General features: G+C 43.1%; 1 protein-coding gene across 6 annotated transcripts in view; it reads left to right on the forward strand.

The window, feature by feature from the left end:
- Positions 1-3,198: 3,198 nt before the first annotated feature.
- Positions 3,199-27,203, forward strand: part of NUGGC (nuclear GTPase, germinal center associated) — a 43,730-nt gene continuing 19,725 nt past the window's right edge. The window contains exons 1-7 of one of the 6 annotated variants that reach the window (XM_032470823.1): positions 3,199-3,343; positions 4,797-4,860; positions 11,904-11,991; positions 15,002-15,106; positions 15,698-15,806; positions 24,174-24,396; positions 24,850-25,080. In XM_032470823.1, the coding sequence (XP_032326714.1) occupies positions 11,949-11,991; positions 15,002-15,106; positions 15,698-15,806; positions 24,174-24,396; positions 24,850-25,080 (711 nt within the window). In that variant the 5' untranslated portion in view covers positions 3,199-3,343; positions 4,797-4,860; positions 11,904-11,948. Of the gene's footprint in view, positions 3,344-3,367; positions 3,447-4,044; positions 4,109-4,495; positions 4,861-11,903; positions 11,992-15,001; positions 15,107-15,697; positions 15,807-24,173; positions 24,397-24,849; positions 25,081-27,203 lie in introns of those variants that run through there. The other 5 variants (XM_032470822.1, XR_004316329.1, XM_032470820.1 and 2 more) reach the window with 5 other exon arrangements.

Here is a 27,203-nt window from a genome sequence, read left to right on the forward strand (position 1 = left end):
ACGACGGTCAACGTACCGTAAAGTTGTTCCCAGAAAACAGCGCGCGCAAAGGTCCGCCCCGCCTCCCGGCGGCGGTTCGCGGAGCCGGCGGGAGGCGGGGAAACGCTGCGGCTGGGGTCCTGCGGCTGGGTCTCAGGCTTGTAGGATGCTAGCGTCTTAACGCCATCGCCGCTTGCAAGTTAGAAAGCTGAATCTGGGCAGTACAGCCACCGACAAGGCTTATGGATAGAGGCTGCGCCAGGAAGCCTAAATAAGAGGGTGGATATGGGTGGTCTCTAAATAAAGGTTGAAGAGCCCAGTGTGCAGCACCTTGGGTGGCTGGGCCTAACGTGAGTGGGAGGTCGCGTGAGGGCCTGCCCGCCAGTGTGGTGGAAATTAAGCTCAGAGCTGGGAAGAGACCGCGCAGAAATCAAGTAACAATCTTGTTACCGAGTCCAAACTCATTGTGCTCACCGCAGGACAGGCCAATAAATCAGGAGAGGAGGTGTTGGGGCAAGGAATAACGACTTTATTTGGAAAGCCGGCAGATCAAGAAGGTGGCGGACTAATGTCTTAGAGAACCATTTTACTCGTCAGAAATCAGGCTCCTATTATACTAAAAAAAGGGGGGGCGGTGTGGTTGGTTGGTGCAAATTTCTTGGTGTGGGAATTCTTTGTTCTTGTAGCTGTCCACATGGTCAGGTCACGGTGTCCCTGTTAAACCTCTGACAAAGTAAATGTTACTTTCTTTTCTGCAACTTGTTATCTTTATGTAAGTGCAAAAGTGTTAATATCCTTAAAGGTCAGAGCCTTGAGAGTAGGCTCTCCTGTATATTTAAGGTTAACGGCAACATTCTTTTACAAAAGGTGTAGAGCTAGCAAGACGAAGCCTGGAAAATAGGACACAGGGTTATAGCAAAAGAAACAGATCTAATATGGAGTGAGATTTGTTCTTTTCTGTTACGATCTGAGGTCCAGGCTTTGACCCCAGTTGATCACCCTGGGCTCAGAAGAATGGCATGCATCAATAACCATAGTGAAAAGTCCAGAGGTGTCTCCAGAAAAGCACACACACGCATAAAGTTTTGTAGAGTCTGGAGGCAAGACTTGGGATCATGTTTTCTTGAAGCCTGTGCATGATCTCCTTTGTTACTGGACCAGAAATTAAGAACACTTCTCATTAATAAAGACAGGAATATGTGCTGTTTCCGGTTCCTTACTTCCCACTAGAATTGAGCTAACTCCGGGTCTGCCCCAGTTTCAGGACACTGAAACTGTCCTGGTCAACTTTTGTGACTTCCCATCGGGACAAATTCAGTAATGTTTATGTTCTTACTGTCATCCTAGTACCAAGTGACAGTCTAGAGTCTTTTATGCTAGGACCCTCCACACTCTTGGTTTTTCTTCTGCTTTTTCTCAGTCTGCTTGGTGGACTTCTCTTGTGCCTCACATCAAAATATTGGTGTACCACAGAGGTCACTCCTCAGCCTTGTTTCCCCCAAGGTGACCACCAGAGTACCAAAGCTTTAAATATCATCTGTCCCCATTTTTATAGTTCAGCCCCAACTTCTTGCCTATTTGACGTCTTGTTAGATCTGCGTATCAAATATGTATCTGAAACATAACATGGCCAAAAAGAAATTCTGCTTTTACTCCAAATCTGCTCTTTCCCCCAATCTTCCTTATCTGAAGACACCTTCATCTAACTCATCACTCTTACCTCACAGAAGAGAAAGAGATGAGTAGTAGAGTTGTACATTTTAAATTATAACTGAGAAGGTGACATTTGAGCTAATATTTGATATGCAGAGATCTGGGGGAAGAGTATTTCCAGTAGAGGGAACACTTAGTGCAAAGGTCCTAGGGTTAGAGAATGCCTGGTGTTTTCAAGCAAAGTAAGGAGGCTGCTGTCAGTGGAGCAGTGAGTAAGGGGGAAGTGTAACAGAGGTCAGAGAAGGGATAGAGTGAGGTCGGGTGGTGGACAGTGAAGCTCATACACAACCTTGTAGGCCAGTGTAAAGGCTTTGACTTTTACTCTATGTCCCATGGGGAGCCATTGGCAAGTTTTTAGCAGAGATATAATCTGATTTATAATTTTAAAGTACCTCGATTTGCTGTGTTGAGAGTGGACTGTAGGGAGGAAGGGTAGAAGCAGGGAGATCCGTTAGGTGGCTATTAGCAGACCTATGCCAGAGATTCCCAAACTTTGACGCACAAAGAGTAGTGAACCTCCCCGTGCCCAGGGCACATCCCATACCAATTAAATCAAAATATCAAGGGGTGGCAACCAGGCATTAGTATTTTTTAAGATCCTTGGATGATTCCAATGTGCTGCAAAGTCTGGGAACCACTGAATGAGGCCAGAGATGGTTATGACTTGAGTCACGGTAGTAAGCAGCGGAGGCGGTGAGAAGTGCTCAGAGTCTGAATATGTTTTGAAGATTTCACCCAGACTTCCCGACAGCCAGATGTGGGATGTGACAGACAGCATCGACATCAAGGATCACACTAAAGCTCTTGGACTGAGGGGCTGGTCACCATGTAGTTGCCGTGAGCTGAAATGGAGAAGACTGAAGGTGGAATGGGATATTGGGGGGAGAGTCAGAGGGGTACCAATTTGGACACGTTTTGTTTGGGATGCTAAGTGAGCATTAAGACACAAAAAAGTTTGGGGCTGGAGATGCCAAAAGAGAGTTATGGGCATAAAGGTGATATTTAAAGCTATGAAACAGGGTGAATGTGGAAAAGAAAGAGAGGAGATCAAAGACTAAACTCTGGGGCATCCTATTAGCAGGTTGGGGAAAGAGGAGTAACTAGGGAAGGAGGCTGAAGTGGTGTCTCTAAGGAGGTGGGAAAAAAACAAGGCGAGTGTGGTTACTTGGAAGCCAGGCGAAGAAAATGTGTTAAGGAGGAGGGAGTGATCACGTGTACTGATGGGTCAGGAATCAGGAAGGTTGAAAATTGACTGGGGTCACTGGGGACTTTAACAAGAACAGTTTCATAGAATGGTAGACAAGACTGGAGTGGGTTTATGATAGATTGAGAGCAGAGAGATTTGAGACAGGGAGTGTAGACTCAACTCTTTTGAGGGGTTTTGCCCTAAAAAAGTACAGAGAAATGGGGCAGTTGCTGGCTGGGAAACTAGGGTCAAAGGGAGTGTTTGTTAAAATGGAACAAATAACAGCAAGTTTGTATGCCATCAGGAATCATCCAGTGGGGAGTGAAAATTTGATGAGTAAACAGGGAAGTACTATGCTTCGTCCTGCAGTTGGAGAGACGGGTGGGATCTGCTGCACAGAGAAGGGATTAGGGTTTGACGGGCGCAAGGGTACTTCATCTGTTAACAGGCTGGCAGGCGGAGCCGGTGAGTGCAGATCCTGACAGGTGGCTGGGCGTGATGGTGGGACTCTGGAAGTTCTCTTTCAATTGCTTCAATGTTTCCAGCAAGTTCCAGAAAATTCAGCCTGGTAGGTTGCCCAGACTTCTAACAGACTTAGCATTCAAGTGTCCAATAGGAGATGTCAGGACCACTGTAAAGAACCCAGGCAGCTTTAAACATGATCAAAATTAATTTTAGTCATTAGGTACTTTAGTAGTACCTGTGATTTAAGAATACAGTTAACTGTTGGCGGGGAGGGTATAGCTTAAGTGGTGGAGCGCATGCTTAGCATGTACGAGATCTTGGGTTCAATCCCCAGCACCTCCTCTAAAACAGAAATAAACCTAATTACCTCCCCTCGAAAACAAACAAACAAAAAATACAGTTAACTGTTGAAGCAGAGAAACAGCCGGTAGAGGGAGTGCTAAGCACACATGAGGTGAATACGGACATAAGGGCTTATCTTGCTCAGAGATAAGCAGCAGATCCAACACTAATGACGGTATTCACGTTGGTTTTGAACTTTTTATGGGTATTTCTATGTTTTTTTTATGGACGAGGCACATCATCTTGTCCAAAGTTCAAAAGCAGTTTTTGAGACAACAGTCTAAATATTTATCTTCAATGCTTGTTGACTTTTGTGTTTTCTGAATCCCCAGTTGGGCTGAACACATACCTGGAGTTACTGAGGGTTATCCTGGAAATGAACTGAGTCTGTCTTTGAAAGTCAAACAGTACCTGAAGCTGAAGGTTAAAAAAACATCCCCCCCCCCCATACTTGATGTGACTGTACGGGTTGCCAGATACAGCAATGTGGACTAGGTTCTGCTTTCTTCTCCTGGATAGTATTTTAAAAGTATTTGGTTTTTGTTGTTGTTGTTGTTGTTGTTTAATATAGAAGTAAAATTTAAGCTCCAAAAAGAGTTATTTAAAACTGAATGACATTCATTTCTACAATCAACTGATACAATATTGTTCACTTTTTGGTGAATTTCAAGATTTTGTATCAAGAATCAGTTTATCTTCACCCTCTTAAATCGACCATCTCTCCCAGTTGTCTTGTATTTAGGGGTGGGGGAACCAGTACTTTGTCCCTCTTAGGACTGGGGCATTTTTCCTGCCTGCTCGTGTAAGTCAGATTTATCTGAATAACTCTCATCCTCAAAGAAAGGATGCCGCAATCTTTTGGGAAAGGAAAAATGACGAATCTGGCTGTTCATAGGGATAGGACAGAGAAGAATATATGATCCCCAATTCACATACAATTTAAATTTAAATGACAGGGGCAAATAGCACCAATCAACCTCTGAGGGAGGAGATTGTCATAAATAGCCCTCCAATGGCAAATTAGTTTCACTTCTGCTCGTGTTAATGTGGCTTTGTGACTGTGGCCACAAAGGGCTACATACCCCAGCTGGTTTCACATTTCTGTACCAAGGCAGAGAAACTGCTGCTGTCTCCTCTGTGGCACCCTGGAGCTGAAGCTGAAAAAGTGACATCTGGTAAGTTGTTTCTCTGATGCAATTTATGCCGTAACTTATGTTTGATTTAAAAAAAAAAAACAGCATTAGATTTACAGAAAAATGAAGATAGTAGAGTGTCCCCATATAACCCACAGCCAGTTTCCTTGCTCATCTTACACCAGCATGATACATTTATCATAATTAATGAACCAACATTTATAACATTATTATTAACTAAAGGCTGTACCTTTATCAGATTTTCTTAGTTGTTACCTAATGCCCTTTTTCTGTTTTAGGACCCTGTCCAGGACACCATATTACGTTAAGTTGTCATGTCTCCTTAGGCATCTCTTGGTTGTGACCTTGTTTTTGATGACCTTGACAGTTCTGAAGAGTCCTGGCCAGGTTTGAGGAGTCCTGATCAGATATCCTGAAAGACTCACTTCTATGGAGATTTGGCTGTGTTTCTCACGGTTAGACTGGAGTTATGGGCTTAGGGAGGAAGATGACAGAGTTCAGATGTCTTTCTCATCCCATCATATCGAGGGACACGTCATCCACATGATTTATGACTGTTGATGTTGACCTCGATCATCTGGCTGAGGGATTGTTTGTCAAGTCTTCTGACTATGAAGTTACTCCCTTCCTCCTCCTTCCCATCCTGTCCCTTTTGGAAGGAAGTCACTCCGTAAAGCCCATACTGAAGGAGTTGGGGATTAAGTTCCCTTTCCTGGAGGGTAAAGCATGTACCAAAGTCATTTGGAATTTTTCTGTGTGGGAGATTTGTTTCTTCTCCTCTTGATTTGCCTGAAGTAAATTATTTCTTGAGGGAAAGTGAATTTTACTTTCTTGTTTATTTAAGTGAACTTGAAGGTTATGTAAAGGCTGATGAACTAGATAGAAATCTGGAGAACCAGGGTTTAGTTTGAATCTTACTGAACAGTGTGATCTTAGGCAAGGTGCTGAGCATTCCTCCCCAAGCAAAACATATATTCCAGGCATCACTGAGGGTAGAATTAATGTCATTTTGTGCCTCATTAACTTTGGCAAGCTTCGGGGAGCAACATGAGAGGACTCAGGTTCATTTCCTTAGAATCTGATAAAGTACGTTATGAAAATCTCTGTTGATTCATGCAGTGCCTCCTCTGCTCTGCCCACCACTGATGGCTGCACGTCTCATGTTGCTCATGTTAGCTGATGCGTTAGTGCTGAAAACATAACTCTTGTCCTCTGGGGGTTTGAAGGCCCTTGTTTCACTTTTGCTTCAAGGCTAATGTGTTTAAATTGTTCCTCTGGAACGCTGAAAGCAGTGCAATGTCCAATAAAGTCGTTAGGAAACCACTTTTTTTTTTTTTCCTGCCAACACCAAAGGTGCTTAAAACTTAAAAAGAAAGGAGATGAATCCTAAACGTTATCCACATTCCGTGATGTAATTAAGAGTCTCCTCCTGGCCTCACTTCATTCTTCAGTTACCTCCTTGTGGGAGGGGACGGACTCTACCAAGGGGAGGGGACCCCTCCAGGTGATTGGTCAAGGGGCACAAGAGTGGGAGTCAGTTTATCAGTTAAGGGGGCATCTGTTCCCTCCGAAATAAATAGACTTGGCCCAGGTCAATATTAGTACTGATTTCTTTTTAACTGTCTTCACCAGATATTCTGAAAGTCAGTGACGTTTGTACAGATGAGTGTCTGTAGACCAACTTTGCATGCAGGAACGATGGCGTTTAGTCCCCGCAATGAACTCCAGCCCGAAGTGTTTTTACATTCAGGTTTTCTATGTGAATGAACTGAGGCTCAGGGAGGTTAGGGGGTGTGTTCAGTGTTACATCGCAGTACTGGAGCAGGATCCCCAAATCCAGGCATTCTGACTCCAAATCCTGAGTAATTTCCACTGCACCGTTTGCAGTATGGAACGTCGGCCCTCGGTGGGCAGACGCCTCGCCCGCGTTATTCCCAGCTGTGTCTCCGGCACCCAGAATGGTGCCGGGGACACAGCGGATACTCAACAAATATTTGTTTAATGAATGAATGAATATAATTCCTGCCATTTTTAATCCTACCATCTAAGACACATTTGAAAGATACACTTCCTCATTCAACACGTATTTTATTCAGTTTACTTAGCACTGAGCACTTCCCACATTGATTAAAAGTAGGAACTAAACCGATGTTAATGATCAAAATGTCTCTTAAAGGAACTGTGCTAATTGCAGCGTTTTTTTTCCCTATTGGTGTTGCCTTGGTGTGGGGGGTCAGTAGGGGACAGAAATGAAAGGAAAACAAGAATAGTGTTGGGAGAGGCTAATGACACGAGGCAAGGGAGAGCTGGATGACTAAAGGAGAAGAGGCCCGGACGTTTGTAATTCTCCATAAACACATTCGATTCTGCATCTGATGCGAACTAAGTGCGGTGAACAGGTTCTCCTCAGTCTCTCTCCGCGCCCACCAGCCGACGCGCGCATGCTCGCACACAGGCACTCCCCCACTCCCCCACTCCCCCACTCCCCCCCAGCCCCCCACCTACCCCTACGCTCGATCTGGCTTATTTGGCTTCTAAGCGCATTGAAGAATTTTCAGGCGTCAGTTGGAGTCCCTAAGTCCAGTTTTATCAAGTACTCTCCCTCCTGCTCAATGCCCTTCACTCCTCAAATGCCTTGTCATGCTTTGGAGGGAGCCCCTCACTGGCCGGCCCTGTCCCCTCCATTCTCCTACTTTTTTTTTTTTTAACTGAAGTATAGGCAGTTTACAATGTTGTGTCCATTCTACTCTTAAGCTCCAGAGGCTTTGTTTACATTGTACTCATTAGAGGCTGCTTGGTGGAGGGAAGAGAATACTGAACTTGGACTCGCTGTGTGACTTTGGACAAACTCCTTTCCCTCTCTGGGCTTCAGTGTCCATATCTGCGTAAGAAGGAGCTCTAGAACATTCTTTATTTAATTGCACTATGTGAAGCTGTTCTAGTATAGGGATGACCATTGCTTGGTGTCACCTCTGCTAAGTTCTTTTTTAAAAAAAAAGATGATAAGCAAATCCAAACAGAAGAATGGGAGAGTGAGAGAAGCAAGAAAAACCGTCGAAAGGCAGTTACTTAACAGGAAGCTGGTTCTGTGCAGCCTTCCCACATCTAGCTAAATCTGCAGAGGATCTCATATGAAAGATATTCTTAGCTCAGTGCCCATGAATGTAAACAAGTACTGAAAGCAAACTTAAGCGATAACCACATAGGTGAAGCGACAGTGAAATAAACCACACGGGAAAACCTCGCCTGTGTGAGCAATACATTTGAATGTTTTCAATTGCTTCTCAATAGAAACCAAATTTTCACAAAATACACCATGGTTGCTGCCTCTCTCTGGGGGAAAGCGGGGCTCAACATAATTTGAGGAAGGACTATGGGTCTTTTGCTCCTTAAAGCAAAATGAACCTGAAATTACAGTATCTCAGTTGTGCTACTTTTGGTTACTCAGTAGTCCTGGTCATTGGGACAGCCTTAGTTTTAACAGCAGGCGACATTGCAAACTAAGAACTTTAATCCTTTTGGCTCTCAACTAAATCAGAGACTATTCGCACCTTAAGGACTAGGTCAGTCTTTCATTTACAGATGGGAAAACTGTGAGATCTGATGACTGGGTGTGAAGTCCTGCAGCTCCTTTGATTTTGGCAAAGCCAGAACTGGAAACTTCCACACCTCATTTCCAGCTTAGCGTCCTTCCCTCCAGATCATTTAGTTCAACTCAAAGACTCTGTACTGAGGGTCTGTACTGACTACCCCCCTAGTAATTGATATATTTGTTTACAGGTCCTCTTTTGTATGTGCTTGGCATTTATTTCATTCTGCCCCCTGAGCCCTTTTGGTAAACGATCCCTTTACATTTTCCAAGATCTTATTTTGTTGGTCAGAGGCTTCCTCTCTGGCAGTGCTTGAACATTGGCAGAAGAAACAAATGAAGCTCAAGTCACCACAACATGACTCAGATAGCTTCCAGTTTCTCCAATTGTGCATTTCGGGGTCACAAATTCCTTGTGTGCTGGGACCGCAGGTGCTGCTACAGTGGGAGGGTCATGGTTTGGTGTCTCCTCTACCTGAAGCTAAACCCAGTCCAACCCTGGGTAATTCCATGCTAACTGCCCTTGCTGGCCACTGTGTGCTGTTAATTTAGTACATGCAGTCCTGTGACCCTGCAGGAAGCCAGAACCCCTGCCCACATTCTAAAATTTGGTCAACATGTCTCTTCCACTCCAAATCCACTTCCTCTCCGATTGGAGGGCCTTAGAATCAGTGTTGGAATGGGGGTCACACTTATCAGTTTCTCAGGTCTTCGGGGCTTCATCCCACTCCTCTCTCTGTTCCTGGAATTTGACTTCTGGAGCACAGGTTGTCCTGGAGGGTGACAGCGGATTTGTCCCTGAGAGGTCTGCACATTTTGTTTTGTTCCCAGTGCCCACTATGATCGAATGCCTGACATTTTGTGTGACTGTGGCTCATGGAGCCGCCGATCTATTTCCAAGGGGGAATTCCTAGCTCCGTATCTAAAGTTATTGGCAGGCTTTACCCAATTTTTACTCTGAACTAGGTTTTGATGTGGTTTGGCATTTCCAGCTCAGCGTTTCAAACCAGGGAACTCATGAATTTTCATAACCTTGTTCTCCAAAGAGCACTCCCAGTGCCAGCTTTGCTGGTGAACATTTCAAGCAAAAACGTAGAATCTTCGGGATTTGAGGAAGCCTGAAAATTCATCTAGTCTAATGCCATTATTAGGTGGATCTGCCAGTAAAGGTTGAGGCAGAAAAGTCATCACTTTCTAAGGGAGCTTGTTCTACTTTAGACAACGCTGATGACCAGAGAATGTCAAGCAAAAATGCGCTTTCTGGTACCTTCCACCGAGTGGATCTAATTCTCCCCTCTTGGGACCACTGGAAACATGCATTGTCCCTCTTTTAAGTGTAGCTTTAAGGTCATGTATTTGAAGACCCCCATGAAGTCCTCTCCTGTCTTCTGCCTTGGCCTGTGTCTTCCTTTCCTTAAGCTAAACATCCCTAGTTCCAGGGGAGCAGTCCTCACTATGAACGCTGCCCACGTCTGTTTATTCCTACTCTTTAAGCCAGGAGTCTAACCATGTTAGAAACGAATTTGGGTTTTAAACATCCTTTGGTGTAGAATCTCATCCAAAGTTCTCCATCCATTATTTCATTCATTAATTCATTAATTCATTCATTCATCATTATTGTCAGTCATTGCACTTCTGATAGAAGTGCAACATTGAAACAGATGCAACCATGACCCCAAATAGCTCGTGGTTCAGTCAGGAGGGAGAGACACGCAGGGAGCTCAGTCAGCATTGTGGCCCTGGTGTGCTCGGGGCAGCGGTGACACAAGCAGGGAATGACTGCAAATCAAGGCACAGTTGCACAGAAGAAGTGCTAAAACGGGATTGTGAAGAAAGAGTAGGAAGTCACCAGGAAGAAGGAAGGGGGAGGGGAGAAGAGGAGGGGAAGGGCACCCTGCACAAGGAACAGCATGTTCTTTCCTGGATTCCCTGCCTCAAGAGGATCTAGAGATGATCATACTGAGTGAAGTAAATGAGACAGAGAAAGACAAATATCATATGATATCACTTATATGTGGAATCTAAAAAAAAAAAATGATACAAATGAACTTATTTACGAAACAGAAACAGACTCACACACATAGAAAACAAACTTAAAAAAGGAAAGGGGAAGGGGGAGGGATAAATTAGGAGTTCAGGATTAGCAGATACACATTACTATATCTGAAACAGGTAAACAACAAGGACCTACTGTATAGCACAGGGAACTACACTCAGTATCTTATAACAACCTATAATGAAAAAGAATATGAAAAAATATATGTATAACTGAATCACTATTCTGTACACCAGAAACTAAAACAACTTTGTAAATCATACTTCAATTAAAAAAAAAAAAAGGAGAAGGAATGGAGAGATAAGGAACTCTACCGAAGGTTCAGAACCTTGGACCTCGTAGGGTTCACACCACATTCAGCCAACACCCATCAGGTACATAAAACATTTGTTCGTTGGCATCCACGAGTCAAACTAAGAGTAAGAGGCTGCTTTGACCAATGAGTTGTGATTTTCATTTGGGGTTACTATGTAAATGAGGCACAGACTCTCTCACTAACGGACTGTGGGTCTAGTCGGGGCTGACAGATCAGGCGGGCTTTTGCATATTTCAGAAGGACTGGTGACTCTCTGCTTTTGAATGATGCGGCTGAGGATCCAAATAGCAACATCAGAAATGAGGGTGCTCCCCACTTGTGTTCCTCAGTTTCTCCCCTATGCGTGGAGACGAGAAACTCCAGGATAATGTATCCCACCCAGTCTGTGCGGTGCCCCCTGTTCTGAGCCTGCCCAAGCCCTGTCTGCCCATGGGCGGGAGACAGGTTAGATCTGGTGCTTCTTCTTTGAGAAGTACCTCTCCTTCTCCTTCCCCTGCAGATGCCCCATGAGGTGGAACGGCAGGAAGCCCCTAGGAAGAGTGTCTTCCTGACTGAAGTCGGGGTGGGGTGGTGAGAAGGTCCAGAGGACCCAGTTTTTGCATCTCTCCTTCCCCACCCAGTAGCCCCCAGAGCAACTCCAGGGGACCCTAGGAATATCAAATGTTCCATCCATCTCCAAGATACTCGCTGAGACCTGCTGGGATAAATATCACTGTTTAAGGCTTACCTGGTTGGGGCACCTGGCATCTCCCAAAGCAGAGAAGGCGTGTCATTGCACTTTCAAGGTTCTGGTCATGAGAGGTTTATTCTCTTTTCAGAATGAGTTGCCTTAAAGGTCTCAGGTCATATCAGTTGAAGTTTCTATAGCTACAAACATTATTGAAAACCAAGAGTCAAACACTGATGTTAATCATATTGAAATCAACATGTAGTGTACTAACTGTTGTGAGGGATTCAAAAATAAGTTAGAGTGGCCATTACCCTTTAGGAGCTTGGAATCTAGTTGGAGGGACGTAAGCAAAATTACACATTATTTTTGGCTTTTGGCTTGGTATTTACAATTTCTCCTGTCCACTCCTTATACTTCGTATGTATTGTTTCAGGCTGATTCTCCAAGTGGACAAAAGCAGGTGTTTACATAACAGAAAATGGCAGAAACTGAAGATTTTCTGGGTCAGGAACCACATCCAGGTAACATCTCTGCCGTATCCCCTGATGAAGTGAACAGGACTGTTAATCATTACATATCCAAGGGCACCTGGGTTGAGACTGCATTCAGCTGTAGCCATTGTCCCTTGTTCTCTATTCAGAAGCTGCTTTTTTCATGACACGTTTTAATAGTGAATGAATATCAATTGTTTCAATAACTAAAATAGCCTGTGCATACTAGAGTGGGTTGTCTGAGCAGCAATTAAATTTTGCTCCCCTCTCCTTTAAAAGAAGTTTCCAGGAAAACATCTTGGGTTTTCTGAGGGTGGTCTCTCCGTCAGGCCCCTGGAATCATTTCATGTACTTTCCTTAGAAGGAGAGTTGTAGGATGAATGAATCACCCTGGAGTCAGTGAGAGTGGACTCTCTTCCTAGAAGGCTGGGTGTTGGGACCCTGGAGCCAAGGAGGGAAGCTTCCCTCGGATGATGCAGGGCAGTAACCCCGATGTGCAGAAAATGGGGTGTATCACATCCTTTGTGTTTTGAGAATTGAAGAGGAAAACTTTCTTTACTCCTGGGGATGATTTCCTTTAGGGGCAAGGGGAGCGGAGTTTCTGGGTCACTGGGCGGTGTGAACATCTGAGGCATGGCTGGGCATGCACACTGAAAGAGCTGTAACTTTGGGGCTCCCTTGGTTGAGCTCAGCCCGGACACGGCGGCGTGGCGCACTTTACTCGGAAGACGTGTGGCCGGCTCTGGCCGCCATCTGGATCAACCAAGAGCTTGTATTGGGATCAGCTTTCAAAAGCGACACCTTGTGGCAGCAAGAAGCAATAGCAGCAGAGCCTAAGGTTGACGTCCCCAGACTCTACTCTTTCCTGGCATCAGTCAGTGTAAAATGCTGGACAAGGTTAGGGAGTGTTTGAACAAACACAGGCAAGAAGAAGGGACGTGGCCAGTTCACACCAATTCATTCTGGTTGCAATTTAACACAGATATACTACCCTTAAATGGTTTAAATCCCAGGCGGAATACTTTCTTCTTTCCACATGTTTCTTCATCTTAGAAACTGAAGCAGAAGTTTAAAACCCTGCTGTTTTATCTGACTTCTTAGCATTTGCTTTACTTGAGAAGTAAGCTTCCCGTCTTTTCTCAGATTAATGGCCAGTCCTTACCAAAGTTGAAATAAAGGCCATGGATGTACAGAATGTACTGAGACCAGTTGTCTGTGTGGCTAAGACACTGTGCAGACATTGTTTACACAAACGGGTTCCTGAATTACAAAGTCAAGATCAAGGCCCTCCATCCTTTTCCTTTCTTTCCATGGACGGGTGTGAAAATACCCTGGAATCCTGAAACGCCTTTTATGACACAGACTGAAGTGTCCTGCATCCGGCCGCTGCCCAGGGGCCCGAGGGGCGTATTTTTTTTCCTTCTCTGCCCATTCCTCCCCAGCTCTAGCCACTGAGGCAGCAGGCACTTGGTGTTTAGTTCTCATCCAGTCCTTCAACGGAGCCAGGATGGATTCTGAGTCGAGCTCCCTCATAAAGTGCAAACATCTGCGTTAGAAGGGCCTGAGTACAAGCTCTGTCAGCTCGCTGTCACCGTGTGCGCCCCAGGTGACAGAGATGCCGTGCTGGCAGACAGCTTACCCTGCACCGCGAGACTCTAGGGGGTGTGAGCGGGCTCCAGAACACGGCGGGTTTGTGACCGAGCTGTCTGGGAGACCCGCATCTAGTGCCCAGGGGTGGAGGCTGGGCCCTCTGCTCCGACTGCCCTCCTGGGTCCCTGAGTGAATCTCCCTCTCTGTGGTTTTTGAGGGCAAATGACCTCCCAAGTTCATGCTCAGTTTGGGGCCTCACGCCCTTATATGAACTCAGAGTGTTGTGACTCTCAGGATCAATGGTCCTTCCAGCTCACCTCGCGGCTGTTTCCTTAGGCCCCTGCAGCCCTGGGGGCACTGGGCTGGGACCACTTCCAACAGCCTTGACTTCAAACACTGCCTACCAGGTGAATCCTGCTACAGAGTGTTTCCTAAAACCCATCCGAACACACCGTTTGGGTTATTACCCTTCTAGGGGATTAGGGGCCCTACCAGCCCTTCACTTCAGAACCAAGGGAAGGGAAACCACTGGAAGGAATACATCTCTGCAGAACCGCAAAGATTTTCTTCCTGGCGACTCCTTTTCTTGCCTCTGTGAGGAAGCAGCTGCTAACGTGTTCCAGTGAGGAAGGGGGAAAATCCCCCTCAATTTTTTTTTTCATTTTTTTAAATGGAGAAACTGGGGAATGAACCCTGCACCTCACACATGCTAAGTATGCACTCTGCCACTGAGCTATACTTTCCCCGCCAGTTTAATCTCTAGAGGACATCCGCTGGTAGGGGACCCTCCAAAACTCTTGTATTGCTTGTATTTTTGTCAGCTATCTCACTTTACAGATGTGGAAACTGAGGCTCAGGGAGAAGAAGGGATTTGCCCTGGTCATGTGACCCGTTCTTTCCTCTGATTCTGCTCCCCATCCATTTCCCAGTTTGAAAAGATCTCCCAGAGGCCTTCCTCTGTCCCACCATGAGCCCTGTGTTTGGGCTTCTCTATACACTGTTGGCATTTGGTGAAGACTGTCCAGCCATTTTGGCTTCTCAGGATTTCCAAACAGGAACTTATCATTTCCTTTCAATGTGTCTTCTGGGAAGACATGTTGGACTTGCATTTTGGAACTAGATGCAAAATCCTGGGACTCAGGGAATTGGGAACCAGACCGGAAATGCCCAACAGGGATGCTACCAAAATGAGCTTACAGGCTTCCAGAGCTGGCAGGGGTCCTCTTAGACTCTTTTGGTTTGTGAATGGATAGAGGTCAGGCAAATACAGTGACCTGTGAACAGAGCACCAACCCCCCTTTGTAGTCGAAGATCCTGCATATAAATGGACCTTCCACAGTTCAGACTCTGCTGTTCAAGGGTCAGTTATATATTCTGCCTCAAGACCAACAGGGACTAGACAAATTATATACAAAATTTATAATTTTATATAACCTCTGTTTATCTCTAGTTGATGATGATTTATTTAAAGAACCAATGAAAAAAAGAAGACGATCAGATAGAGACCAGAGGTTCCGAGCATTTCCCTCCGTGGAACAAAGTGCCCTGAAGGAATGTGAGTGCCAGGCCCCTGGTTTTGCTGTGACTCTGTTCTCTTCGAGACGTGTTAAAATGCTCAGAGGAAGAGAAGTTTAAATTGAGATGCAGGATGGAACATCTTTGAATGATCCTGATCCAAAACACAAGGCCTCCTAGTCTCTGCAGAGAGACGTAGAGTGACAATTTCTCTCTAGGAGTCTTTGGATAGGAGACTTGCTTTAAAAATAATCTCTTCCTGATAGAACCTTGAATATGGTTGATTTGGTCATTAGTGGGTATTTAGATGATGTCCTTGCATTTTTTTCTTTCTATGACCACAGGAGAGAAACCTCTAGAAGGGCTACAGCCCATGGTGAAACACAGGCTGACTGCCGTGACAGGGAGCTTCGGAGCAGGCTGGCTCCTTGGGAGGCCCTGGTTAGCAGCAATGACTCTCTCCCACGAGCCATGATCTCTCGTGTCAGATAACTTGCCCTCCTGTTTCACTGGCTTTTCATTTCATTTCTTTTTTCCCTTCTCTGCAATATTGAGCAGACTCCACCCGTGCAGACCTTGTACTTGGTCCCTACCAGGTACCTCCCAGCTAATCCGTCCCTGTTGCTTCCAGATGAAAGATTGGAGTCCCGGACCAGAAGGGTTCTGAGCAACACGTACCAGAAACTTATTCAGTCTGTGTTCCTGGATGACAGCATTCCTAACGGCGTCAAGTACCTCATGTGAGTCTGGTGTCAGCCACCATCAGGTCTTGCTAGGATGTCTTGCCTCAGGTGGTAGTCGATGCTTTTTCTCTAACAATGAAAGGGAATTTTCAATTAGAGACTAAGCAAAGAAGGCTGGAAAGTTCAGTAGCTCCGGGCCATTGTTATTACTACCCATAGTTGCCATTCACAGAGCTGTCCCTGGTGCTAGGTAATCTGCTAAATACTTTACATGTATCAAATTTCATTTCCTTGTCCCAGGACCCCTATAAAGTAGGAGGTATCACTGTCATCCCCATCACACTGAAATTGAGGCTCAGAGAGGCCAAGACGTGGACCAGCGTCACACTGCTGGTGAGTGAAGGGGCCCGGAGCCCAGCCTAGCCTGTGTGACTCTGAGCCTGTGCCCTTCACTGCTTGGACCCACCAGACCTGAAGGACTTGCGTGGTGTCAAGACTCCACCTCCTGCCCCGTAAGCGCTTAATGCTGGTCCTGATAATACTTCACCACGGCAGAAACTTTACTTCTAAGATCAAGACCATGTCATTTGCATAGAACACAAGCAAGGATGATTTACATGTATAAAGAATTATCATTTCCAAATATTTCTGCATAATCGCATTTTTAAAAACTTTTTTTATTGAGTTATAGTCATTTTACAATGTTGTGTCAAATTCCAGTGTAGAGCACAATTTTTCAGTTATGCATGAACATACATATATTCATTGCCACATTTTTTTCTGTGAGCCACCACAATTATCTTGTATGTTTCCCTGTGCTATACAGTATAATCTTGTTTATCTGTTCTACATATGCCTGTCAGTATCTACAAATTTTGAACTTCCAGTGAATCCCTTCCCACCCCCTCCCCCTTGGCAACCACAAGTTTGTAGTCTATGTCTATGAGTCTGTTTCTGGTTTGTATTTATGTTTTTTTTTTTTTAGATTCCACATATGAGTGATTTCATATGGTATTTTTCTTTCTCTTTCTGGCTTACTTCACTTATAATGACATTCTCCAGGGACATCCATGTTGCTGCAAATGGCATTATGTTGTCACTTTTTATGGCTGAACAGTATTCCACTGTATAAATACAGCACCTCTTCTTTATCCAGTCATCTGTTGATGGACATTTAGGCTGTCTCCATGTCTTGGCTATTGTAAATAGTGCTGCTATGAACATTGGGGTGCAGGTGTCATTTTGAAGTAGGGTTCCTTCTGGATATAAGCCCAGGAGCAGGATTCCTGGGTCATATGGTAAATCTATTCCTAGTCTTTTGAGGAATCTCCATACTGTTTTCCACAGTGGCTGCACAAACCTGCATTCCCACCAGCAGTGTAGGAGGGTTCCCTTTTCTCCACAGCCTCTCCAGCATTTGTCATTTGTGGACTTTTTAATGATGGCCATTCTGACTGGTGTGAGGTGATACCTCATTGTAGTTTTGATTTGCATATCTCTGATGATTAGTGATATTGAGCATTTTTTTTTTCATGTGCCTATTGATCATTTGTATTCTTCCTTGGAGAACTGCTTGTTTAGGTCTTCTGCCCATTTTTGGATTGGGTTGTTTGTTTTTTTTCTTATTAAGTTGTATGAGCTGCTTATATATTCTGGAGATCAAGCCTTTGTTGGTTTCATTTGCAAAAATTTTCTCCCATTCCATAGGATGTCATTTTGTTTTACTTATGGTTTCCTTTGATGTGCAGAAGCTTCTAAGTTTAATCAGATCCCATTTGTTTATTCTTGCTTTTATTTCTATTCTTGGGTAGACTGCCCTAGGAGAACATTTTTGAGATGATTGTTTTGCCTGTATTTTCTTCTAGGAGGTTTATTGTATCTTGTCATATGTTTAAGTCTTTGATCCATTTTGAGTTTATTTTTGTGTATGGCGTAAGGGAGTGTTCTAGATTCATTGATTTACATGCTGCTGTCCAGTTTTCCTACCATCATTTACCGAATTGTATATTCTTGTATATTCTTGCCTCCTTTGTCGAAGATTAGTTGACCAAAAGTTTGTGGGTTCATTTCTGGGCTCTCTACTTTGTTCCATTCGGTCTATATGTCTGTTTTTGTACCAATACCAGGCTGTCTCGATTACTGTAGCTCTATAGTATTGTCTGAAGTCTGGTAGAGGTATTCCTCCAGCCTATTTTTTTTTTTCCCAGCCTCTTTTTCTTCAGTAATGCTTTGGCAATTCTAGGTCTTTGATGGTTCCATATAAATTTTATGATTTGTTCTAGTTCTGTGAAATATGTCCTAGGTAATTTGATAGGGATTGCATTAAATCTGTAGATTGCCTTGGGCAGTGTGAGCATTTTAACAATATTGATTCTTCCAATCTAGGAGCATGGGACATCTTTCCATTTTTTAAAGTCTTCTTTAATTTCCTTAATCAGTGGTTTATAGTTTTCCGTGTATAAGTCTTTCACCTCCTTGGTTAGATTTATTCCTAGGTATTTTATTACTTGGTGCTATTTTAAAGGGGGTTGTTTCTTTATTTTCTTTTTCTGTTGATTCATTGTTAGTGTGAAGAAATGCAACTGATTTTTGAACGTTAATCTTGTAATCTGCTACCTTGCTGAATTCTTTGATTAGTTCTAGTAGTTTTTGTGTTGACCTTTTAGGGTTTTCTACATACAGTATCATGTCATCTGCATATAGTGACACTTTTACCTGTTCTTTTCCAATTTGGATCCCTTTTATTTCTCTCTCTTGCCTGATTGCTGTGGTTAGGGCTTCCAAGACTATGTTGAATAGGAGTGGTGATAGTGGGCAGCCTTTTCTTGTCCCAGATTTTAGTGGGAAGCTTTTGAGTTTTTCACCATTGAGTACTATGCTGGCTGTAGGTTTGTCATATATAGCTTTTATTATGTTGAGATATATTTCCTCTATACCGACTTTAGTGAGAGTTTTTATAAATGGGTGTTGAATTTTATCAAAACCTTTTTCTGCATCTATTGAGATCATCATGTGGTTTTTGTCCTTTGTCTTGTTGATGTGATGTATTACATTGATTGATTTGCATATGTTGAACCACCCTTGTGTCCCTGGGATGAATCCCACTTGATCATGATGTACAATCTTTTTTATGTACTGTTGGATTCTATTTGCAAATATTTTGGTAAGGATTTTTACATCTATGTTCATGAGTGATATTGCTCTGTAATTCTCTTTTTTGGTAGTGTCTTTGCCAGGTTTTGGTATCAGGGTGATGGTGGCTTCATAGAATGAGTTTGGGAGTATTCCCTCCTTTTCAATCGTCTGGAAGAGTTTGAGAAGGACTGGTATGAGTTCTTCTTTGTATGTTTGGTAGAATTCCCCAGTGAAGCCGTCCGGTCCTGGACTTTTATTTGTAGGGAGGTTTTTCATTGCTATTTCGATTTCATTTCTAGTGATCGGTTTGTTCAAGTGGTCAGTTTCTTCTTGATTGAGTCTTGGTGGACTCTATGTTTCCAGAAACTTGTCTATCTCCTCTAGGTTATCTATTTTGGTTCCATATAGTTTTCCAAAATATTCTTGTATGATATTCTGTATTTCTATGTCATTTGTTGTAATTTCTCCATTTTCCTTTCTTATTTTGCTTATTTGTGCTCTTTTTTCTTCTTTGTGAGTTTGGCCAGAGTTTTGTCAATTTTATTTACTCTTTAAAAAAAAAACAGCTTTTGATTTGATTGATTTTTTTCCTATTTTTTAAAAAAATCTCTATTTTATTTATTTCCTCCTTGGTCTTTATTATTTCCTTCCTTCTGCTGACTTTTGGGTGTTTTTTGTTTGCTCTTCTTTTTCTAATTCTGTTAGCTGGTGGGTTAGATTGTTTATCTGAGATTTGTTCTCTTTTTGAGGAAGGCCTGTATCTCTATAAACTTCCCTCTTAGCACTGCCTTTGCTGCGTCCCATAAATTTTGTGTGGTTGTATTTTCATTTTCATTTGTCTCAAGGTATTTTTTAATTTCAACTTGGATTTTATCATTGACATATTGGTTTTTTAATAGCATGTTGTTTAATCTCCATGCTTTCTTTTTTTCCCCTTTGTTTCTCTGTAGTTGATTTCTAGTTTTGTGGCATTGTAGTCAGTAAAGATGTTTGAGATAATTTCTATCGTCTTAAAATTGCTGAGGCTTCTTTTGTCCCCAAGTACATGATCAATCCTAGAAAATGTTCCATGTGCACTTGAAACGAATATATATCCTATTTTGGGGGGGGGGTGTAATGCTCTGAAAATATCCACCAACTCTAATTTTTCTATTGTATCATTTAATTTCTCTGTTGTCTTATTTATTTTCTGTCTGGAAGATCTGTCTAGAGATGTTAATGCGGTGTTAAAATCTCTGACAATGATTGTATTCCCATCAACTTCCCCCTTTATCTTTGTTAGTAATTGTTTTATGTACTTAGGTTCTCCTATGTTGGGTGCATATATATTAATGAGTGTAATATCCTCATCTTGTATTACTCCTTTAATCATTATAAAATGTCCTTCTTTATCTTTCATTATGGCCTTTGTTTTCAAGTCTATTTTGTCTGAAATCAGTACTGCTACACCTGCTTTTTTGGCTTTTCCATTTGCATGGAATATCCTTTTCCATCCTTTCACTCTCAATCTATATGTGTCCTTCTCCCTAAAGTGGGTCTCTTGTATGCAGCATATTGAAGGTTCTTGCTTTATTATCCAGTCTGCCACTCTATGTCTTTTGATTGGAGCATTTTTTCCATTAATATTTACAATAACTAATGACAGATGTGTTGTTTATTGCCATTTTGAACATTTTTGCAGTTGATATGGTATTTCCTTTTTGTTCCTTTCTTCTTCCTTTTGTGGTTTGGTAATTTTCCTTTTATTATCTTGGATTTTATTTGGTTTTTGTGACTCACTTGTAAGTTTTTGGCTTGTGGTTACCCTTTTTAAAAGTCTATTAACCCATTACTATAAGTATTTGTATTAAACAGATAGTAATATAATCTCAAACCCATCCTACTGAGAACAAAAAATTTAATAAAGAAAGAAAAATACACTCTATATTTACTTGCTTCCCCCTCCCACTCTTAATGGTTTAGATGTCTTCTTTTACAATTTTGTGTTTATTCTATTTGTAATTCATGATAGTTGTCACCTTTCCAGTAATGAGTTTCTCGTTTCTGTAGCATCCTGCTCCTTTTCTATTTAGAGTAGACTTTTCAATATTTCTTTTAGCATGGGTTTAGTGTTGCTAAACTCTTCTAGTTTTTGCTTGTCTGTGAAGTTCTTTATCTCTCCTTCTATCCTAAAGGATAGCCTTGCTGGATAAAGTATACTAGGCTGCATCTTTTCTTCATTGAGGATTTGAATATATCTTGCCACTCTCTTCTGGCCTGTAGTGTTTGTGTAGAGAAATCAGCTGAGAGCCTTATGGGGGTTCCCTTGTAACTCACTCTTTGTTTTTCTCTTGCTGCTTTTAGGATCATTTCTTTATCCTTGACTCTGGCCATCTTGATTATTATATGTCTTGGTGTGGGTCTGTTTGGGTTCTTCCTGTTTGGGACCCTCTGAGCCTCCTGTACTTGGATATCTGACTCCTTCTTTAGGTTTGGGAATTTTTCAGTCATGATTTCTTCAAATACCTTTTCAATCCCCTTTGTTCTTTCTTCCCCTTCTGGAACCCCTATTATGTGTAGATTGGTATGCTTTATATTATCCCATAAGTCCCTTATATTGTTTTCATTGGTTTTTATTTGTTTTTCTCTCAGCTGTTCTGATTGGGTGCTTTCTGTTGTCCTGTCTTCTAGGTCACTTATTCGTTCCTCTGCATTATCTAGTCTGCTTTGTACAGCCTTTAGGTCAGCTCTCATCTCAGTAAATGAGTTTACTAATTGTACTTGGCTCTTCTTTATAGCTTCAATTTCATTTTTGATGTATTTTATACCTCTAAACACTATCTCTTTCAGTTCCTTCAGTACTTTGATCACTCCTTTTTGGAAATCTTGATCTAGTAGGCCATCAGTGTTTATTTCATTGATTGTTCTTTCAGGGGATTTCTCTTGCTTTTAATTGGGAGTGGTTCCTCTGGTTCTTTATCTTGCTCATATCTCTCTGGCACTGTGGCTTATGGAGTACCAGTTATCTATTGTGGTCCTTAAGGAGTTTATTTATTTATCTATCTAATGCCTATGCTGGAATAAAACTTTAAAAAAAAAAAAGGAGAATTTTAAAAGAATGGGGAAAAGAAGTTTGAAAACAGTGTATAATCAATAATAGAAGAGCGAGTTGAAGCAGAATAGCAATTGAGTTGAGACATCTTTTAAAAATCTTAGAAAAAGGAGAAAAGATCAAAAAACAATATTTGATACCTGTGTATAATCAATAGCAGGATAGCAAAACCAAGAGAAATAAAAATGAAATGAGGTGGATTTTTAAAAATAATAATAAAAATATTTTAAAAGAAAAATTTAAAAGGGATTAAAACTGGAGACATATACAATTGTTTAAAAAGTAAAAATTAAAAAGGTAATAGAAAATAGAACATAATAAAAGGTAAAATAAAAAAGAATTTTAAAAGGGAGGAAAAAAAGGTTTGAAAACAGAGTATAATCAATAATAGAAGAGCAAGTTGAAGCAGAATAGCAATCGAGTTGAGACGTGCTTTAAAAACTTTAAAGGAGAAAAGGACAAAAAAGATATTTGAAACCTGTGTATAATCAATAACAGGAGATCAAAACCAAGAGAAGTAAAAATGAAATGAGGTGGATTTAAAATATATATATATATATATATATATTAAAAGAAAAATTTAAAAGGGATTAAAACTGGAAGCAAATACAACTGTTTAAAAAGTAAAAATTAAAAAGGTAATAGAAAATAGAACAGATTAAAAAAAAGATTAAAAGAAAGGGCTGTTTTCTCATGAAGACTGTGCACTCTTAATGATTTTATCAAGAGGTCCTTCTGTCTTTGCTGTGTTTCGTGAACTCAGCTTGCTGTTTCCAAAGGCCCTCCGTTGGCACTCTCGTCTCTGCTGCTCCCAGTGCCTGTTGGCAAGTAGATCGCGCCTCCTGCCAACACTGGGTCAGGTGCAGCTCTCCTTCGCTATGGGCGGGCGGGTCACTCCACCTCCCAATGCCACAGTCAGATGTTGCAGACTGGCCAGGTAGGCGGGCGGGTCACGCCCCCTTCCAGCACTGCAGTCAGGTGCTGTGTTCCTGCTGGGAAGGCGGAGGCGGGGCCACCCGCCCTCTCCTGGCGCCGGTCGCTCCGCTTTGCTGCTCTGTGTGGCTGCCAGCTCTGCCTGGGGTCGGAGCTCAGAAGGCGGGCTCGGGGAGGACCATGGAACCGTCCCGTCCCTGCTCTGTGCCAAAACTCAGCTCCTTGTGTGTCTTGGCGGCGCAAGTTCTCTGAGGTGCCAGGGCAGAAAGATCCTATCTGCCTCGAGCTGTAAACAAGCGTCAGTCCTGCCTAGGAGGTTGCCGAGCCCTTGGTGCGGATTCAGGGCTCGGTCCGCCCCCGCCCGGGCGCTGCGCACGGGAGGAGGTGGCAGCTGTGGCCGCGCCCCACCTCTCTTCTCGCGAGAAGCGCCAGTGATGGCGGCGCAGGGCTGAGGAAACAAAGGCTATGGCGCCCCTACCCCCAGGGCACACCAGCCGGTTGCTTTGCTTTTTTTCCCGTTATTATGGGGGACCGAGGTTGTTCTGCTCCGTATCCCCTCCCGGCCACGGAGTGTGGCCCCCTGCAGTCCCCCCGGGGCCGCCTCAGTGCAGCCCCCCTCCCCCCTGCCCCCCGCCCGGTTCGGGCGGCTCGGCCCGGCCCCAGCTGCCGGCCCGCATCTCGGGCTGGGTGTCGCGGGGACCCTTTGTGCCCGTTTTACTCAGTTCTGTCGGTCAAGGGGTGCTCGGGGCAGATCTGAGCCTCGGAGGCTCCCCCTCCGTCCCGCTGGCCTCTCTGTTGGAGGGGGGAGGTTCAGCGAACAAGTGCTGTTCCCTCTTTGCCGCTCCCTCCCCTCGGGACTGGTCCTGTGCTGTTTTGCTTTTTCTTCTTTCTTTTTTCCTTTTCTGCCAGATTTGTGGCATCTTTGTCTTTTGAAGAGGGCGATGTTCTGTTGGAGTTCCACACGTGCTCTGGTTGGCTGGGTGGGTCCGTGGATGTGAGTTTTGGTGTATGTATGGGAGAGGGTGAGCAACGAGCATCCTTCTACTACGCCGTCTTGACCCCAATTGCATAATCTCATTTGATCCTCACAACTCTGCATAGTAAACAGGGGTTGATATTCCCCTTTGGCCAAAGAGAGAGCAGACTCAGAAAGATGTGGTGACTTGTCCAGGATTTATAACTCAGTTGTTCTGTGTTCTGTTCTGCTGTTCTCCCCACTCTGCTTTGATGACCATGACAATGGGACATTTTTAAAATTGATCTAGAAACAGGCTCCTTGCCTTGATTGAAAAGCCATCATTGGACCCAATCTACATTGGATTATTTGGAAGCACTGGGGCTGGGAAGAGCTCCCTGATCAACGCCATCATCCAGCAAGACATGCTGCTCCCAGTGTCTGGAGAAAGTATCTGTACGTCGTGTATTGTGCAAGTGAGCTCGGGCTGCTGTGAGCAGTACGAGGCCAAAATCCACCTTCTCTCTGACCAGGTCAGTGTAGCCTGCCTCCCTGCCTCCCTCCCTCCCTTCCTTTCTCCCTTCTTCCTTCCCTCTCTCTCTCCCCCCTTTCTTTCGTCCTTCCTTCTCTTTCTTCCTTCTTCCTTTTCTTTTCCTTCGCCTCTCTCCTACAGATGAACACTATATTCCTTGTAAATGTACTTCATGGTTTTGTTGAACAAAAAGAACATAATACAGAATGAGAAAGTTCAGTAGAAGAGGGTCCTAGCCTGGGTCCTGTCATAGCTCCTTATGGGACACTGGGTGAGACATTTCCCTCTTTGGGCTCCTGTTTCCTCTTCGGCAAAACAAGAGGGTTGTCTTAGACGATTTTAGATTTCCTGAGTACACCGCCCCTCCCCCTCCCCGGGCACAGTGTTTGTCACCCTTTGTTGCCGTCTTCTGTGTCTGTGTCATGAGGTGCTTGGCTCTGCTCTGCCTTGACAGGAGTGGAAGGAGGAGCTGAAGAACTTGACAAGGCTCCTGCACAGGGCGGAGGAGCCAAGCGGAGAAGAGGAGGACGCGTGGGGCAGGGATGATGCAGTGGAGGAAGCTGTTTGGAAGCTACAACTGTTCTATGGAAATGGGGCCGAAGGGAAGAACTATGAGGAGTTACTGAGGGCAAAGCCCAAAGGGAAGATCCCCACCTCCAGAGTCATCACCCTCAAGGCAGAAGAGGTAGCTTCAAGATGTTTTTCTTTATTTTATCCCAAGTCTCAAGGATAATAGTTGAACCCCGTGCAGGGGATTTGCACGAGGTACAGTGTTTTCACTGAAAATAAGTTGATACCAAAATCAGGAGGATCTTTAGCCAAGTGACTTCTCATTATTTATGGCTATCAAATGGGAATTTTCAGTGTCCATTTGGGGAGCGTTCATACACAGGAAAGATTATTTACAGTTACTTGAAGATTAATTAAGGACGCTTTTGGCTGCAAATAATTTTTTTAAAAAAACAAACCCAGTTTAGAAGGGCTTAAACAAATAGGGATTTATTCATTTTCTCACATAAGAAGTCTGGGGGCAAGTTGGGTTTGTAGGTAGGTTCAGTAGCTCACCAATGTCAAGATCAACATCCCTCTGGATCACCTGACCTTCCATCACCCTGTTGCCTCATTGTCACATAACTGCTGCTGAAGTGCTGGACTTCACAGCTAGCTTCATGGAAGGAAGACATGGATAAAAAAGTGGCACCAACCACATCTCCCCTTTCACTGGGAAGTAAAAGCTTTCCCAGAAACATGCCCAGCACATTTCTGTGTAGATTTTCTTGTTCAGAACTGAGTCACACGGCCTTTCTGAGATGAAAGGGAGTCCAGAGTAAACAAGAAGCAGTGCCTCCCCAGAGAAACAGTCAGGATACCTCTAGCTTGGGCGAAGGACGGGACAGAGACTGGACATGCAACAGTAGAACAACACACTCCTCCCTTTTGTAATCGAGTCGTTTTATTTAAATTAAAATTCAATTTTAAATTAAACCAGAATACATGTGGGACTAATATGCAATTTATAAATGTTATACATTTAAATACCTTATTTAGGGGAGGTGGGTAGAACTCAGTGGTGGAGCACATGCTTGGCATGCATGAGGTCCTGGGTTCAATCCCCACCACCTCCATTAAGGAGGAAAAAAAAAAAAGAAAGAACCCCCCCCCCAAAAAAAACCCCACCTCTTTTTTTCCTTGCATCTTAAAAATATTGTTCTATTTGTAAATCTGGCAATTTTTGTAGTGAAAAAGGACAATTACTTATACCTGTTCTAAAATTTAATGTCCAATTATCACCTAAGTTTAATAACACAGGGAAGCCTCCTTTAAAAGTTAATGCTAAAAAAAAGAATGTACTGTACAACATGGGGAATGCAGCCAATATTTGTAATAACTGTAAATAGAAAGTTACCTTTAAAAATTGCGTAACAAAATTTTTTAAAAGTTAATGCTACTTGCATAATTAATCAACATTTCTTAGACTTTTTATGTTATAGTTCAAATTGAATATATTCAATTCGATTCTCTCACAAAATTTGAAACACTTGACCAAGCATACTTAGAAGTCAAATGAATTAAACCTTTAAAGGCACTTAGCGCTTATGTACCTAGAAAATCAAACACATGTTGCAACCACTTCTTATATTTAAATGCATATTATAATTAAAACTGATTATGTTCCTAATGTCTGAAACATAGACCACACATGTCCAAAGAAACACACTGATTATAAAACTAGTCACTTTATCTGAATACACACAACTTACATGAAGGTATCAATATAATATGCATTTCTTCACTACTCTGTATTTACAAATATTCCCTCCCAGTGTTACAGATTTACTCACTGAACAAGGAGGACAGAATTTCCATCTCCATGAGTGAGGGCACAAAGTCAGCATTTGGGTCGGGGATTCTAGACTGGGATGAAAGAATCTGAGTTTACCTCCCTAGAATGGTTGCCTCAGCTGGATTATTGGGTTGAGCCCTCTTCTTATAGAAAGCCCATGCTCTCTCTTTTCTGTTTCACTTATTGTGTCTCCTTTATTTTTTAATCAAAATATCGTAAAGAACTTGTATCATCTCCTCTTTCACAATTTCTTATGATTTGATTAGAATGGATGGAATCTCTTACTTCCTACCCAGATTGCAACAAATCCTGTGATTCAGTTTCAATTCTCCTAGGGATTTACTCTGTCTTTCTTTCAGGGCCATTCTATAGACACTTATTAACAGTGACTACCATGCAGCGCATGCCCTCTGTCCTCGGAAGGATCCCAGGGGAGACCTGCTAGCATACATAGCTACTGGCAC

Source organism: Camelus ferus, chromosome 31 (assembly GCF_009834535.1).
Source record: "Camelus ferus isolate YT-003-E chromosome 31, BCGSAC_Cfer_1.0, whole genome shotgun sequence".
NCBI lineage: Eukaryota > Metazoa > Chordata > Mammalia > Artiodactyla > Camelidae > Camelus > Camelus ferus.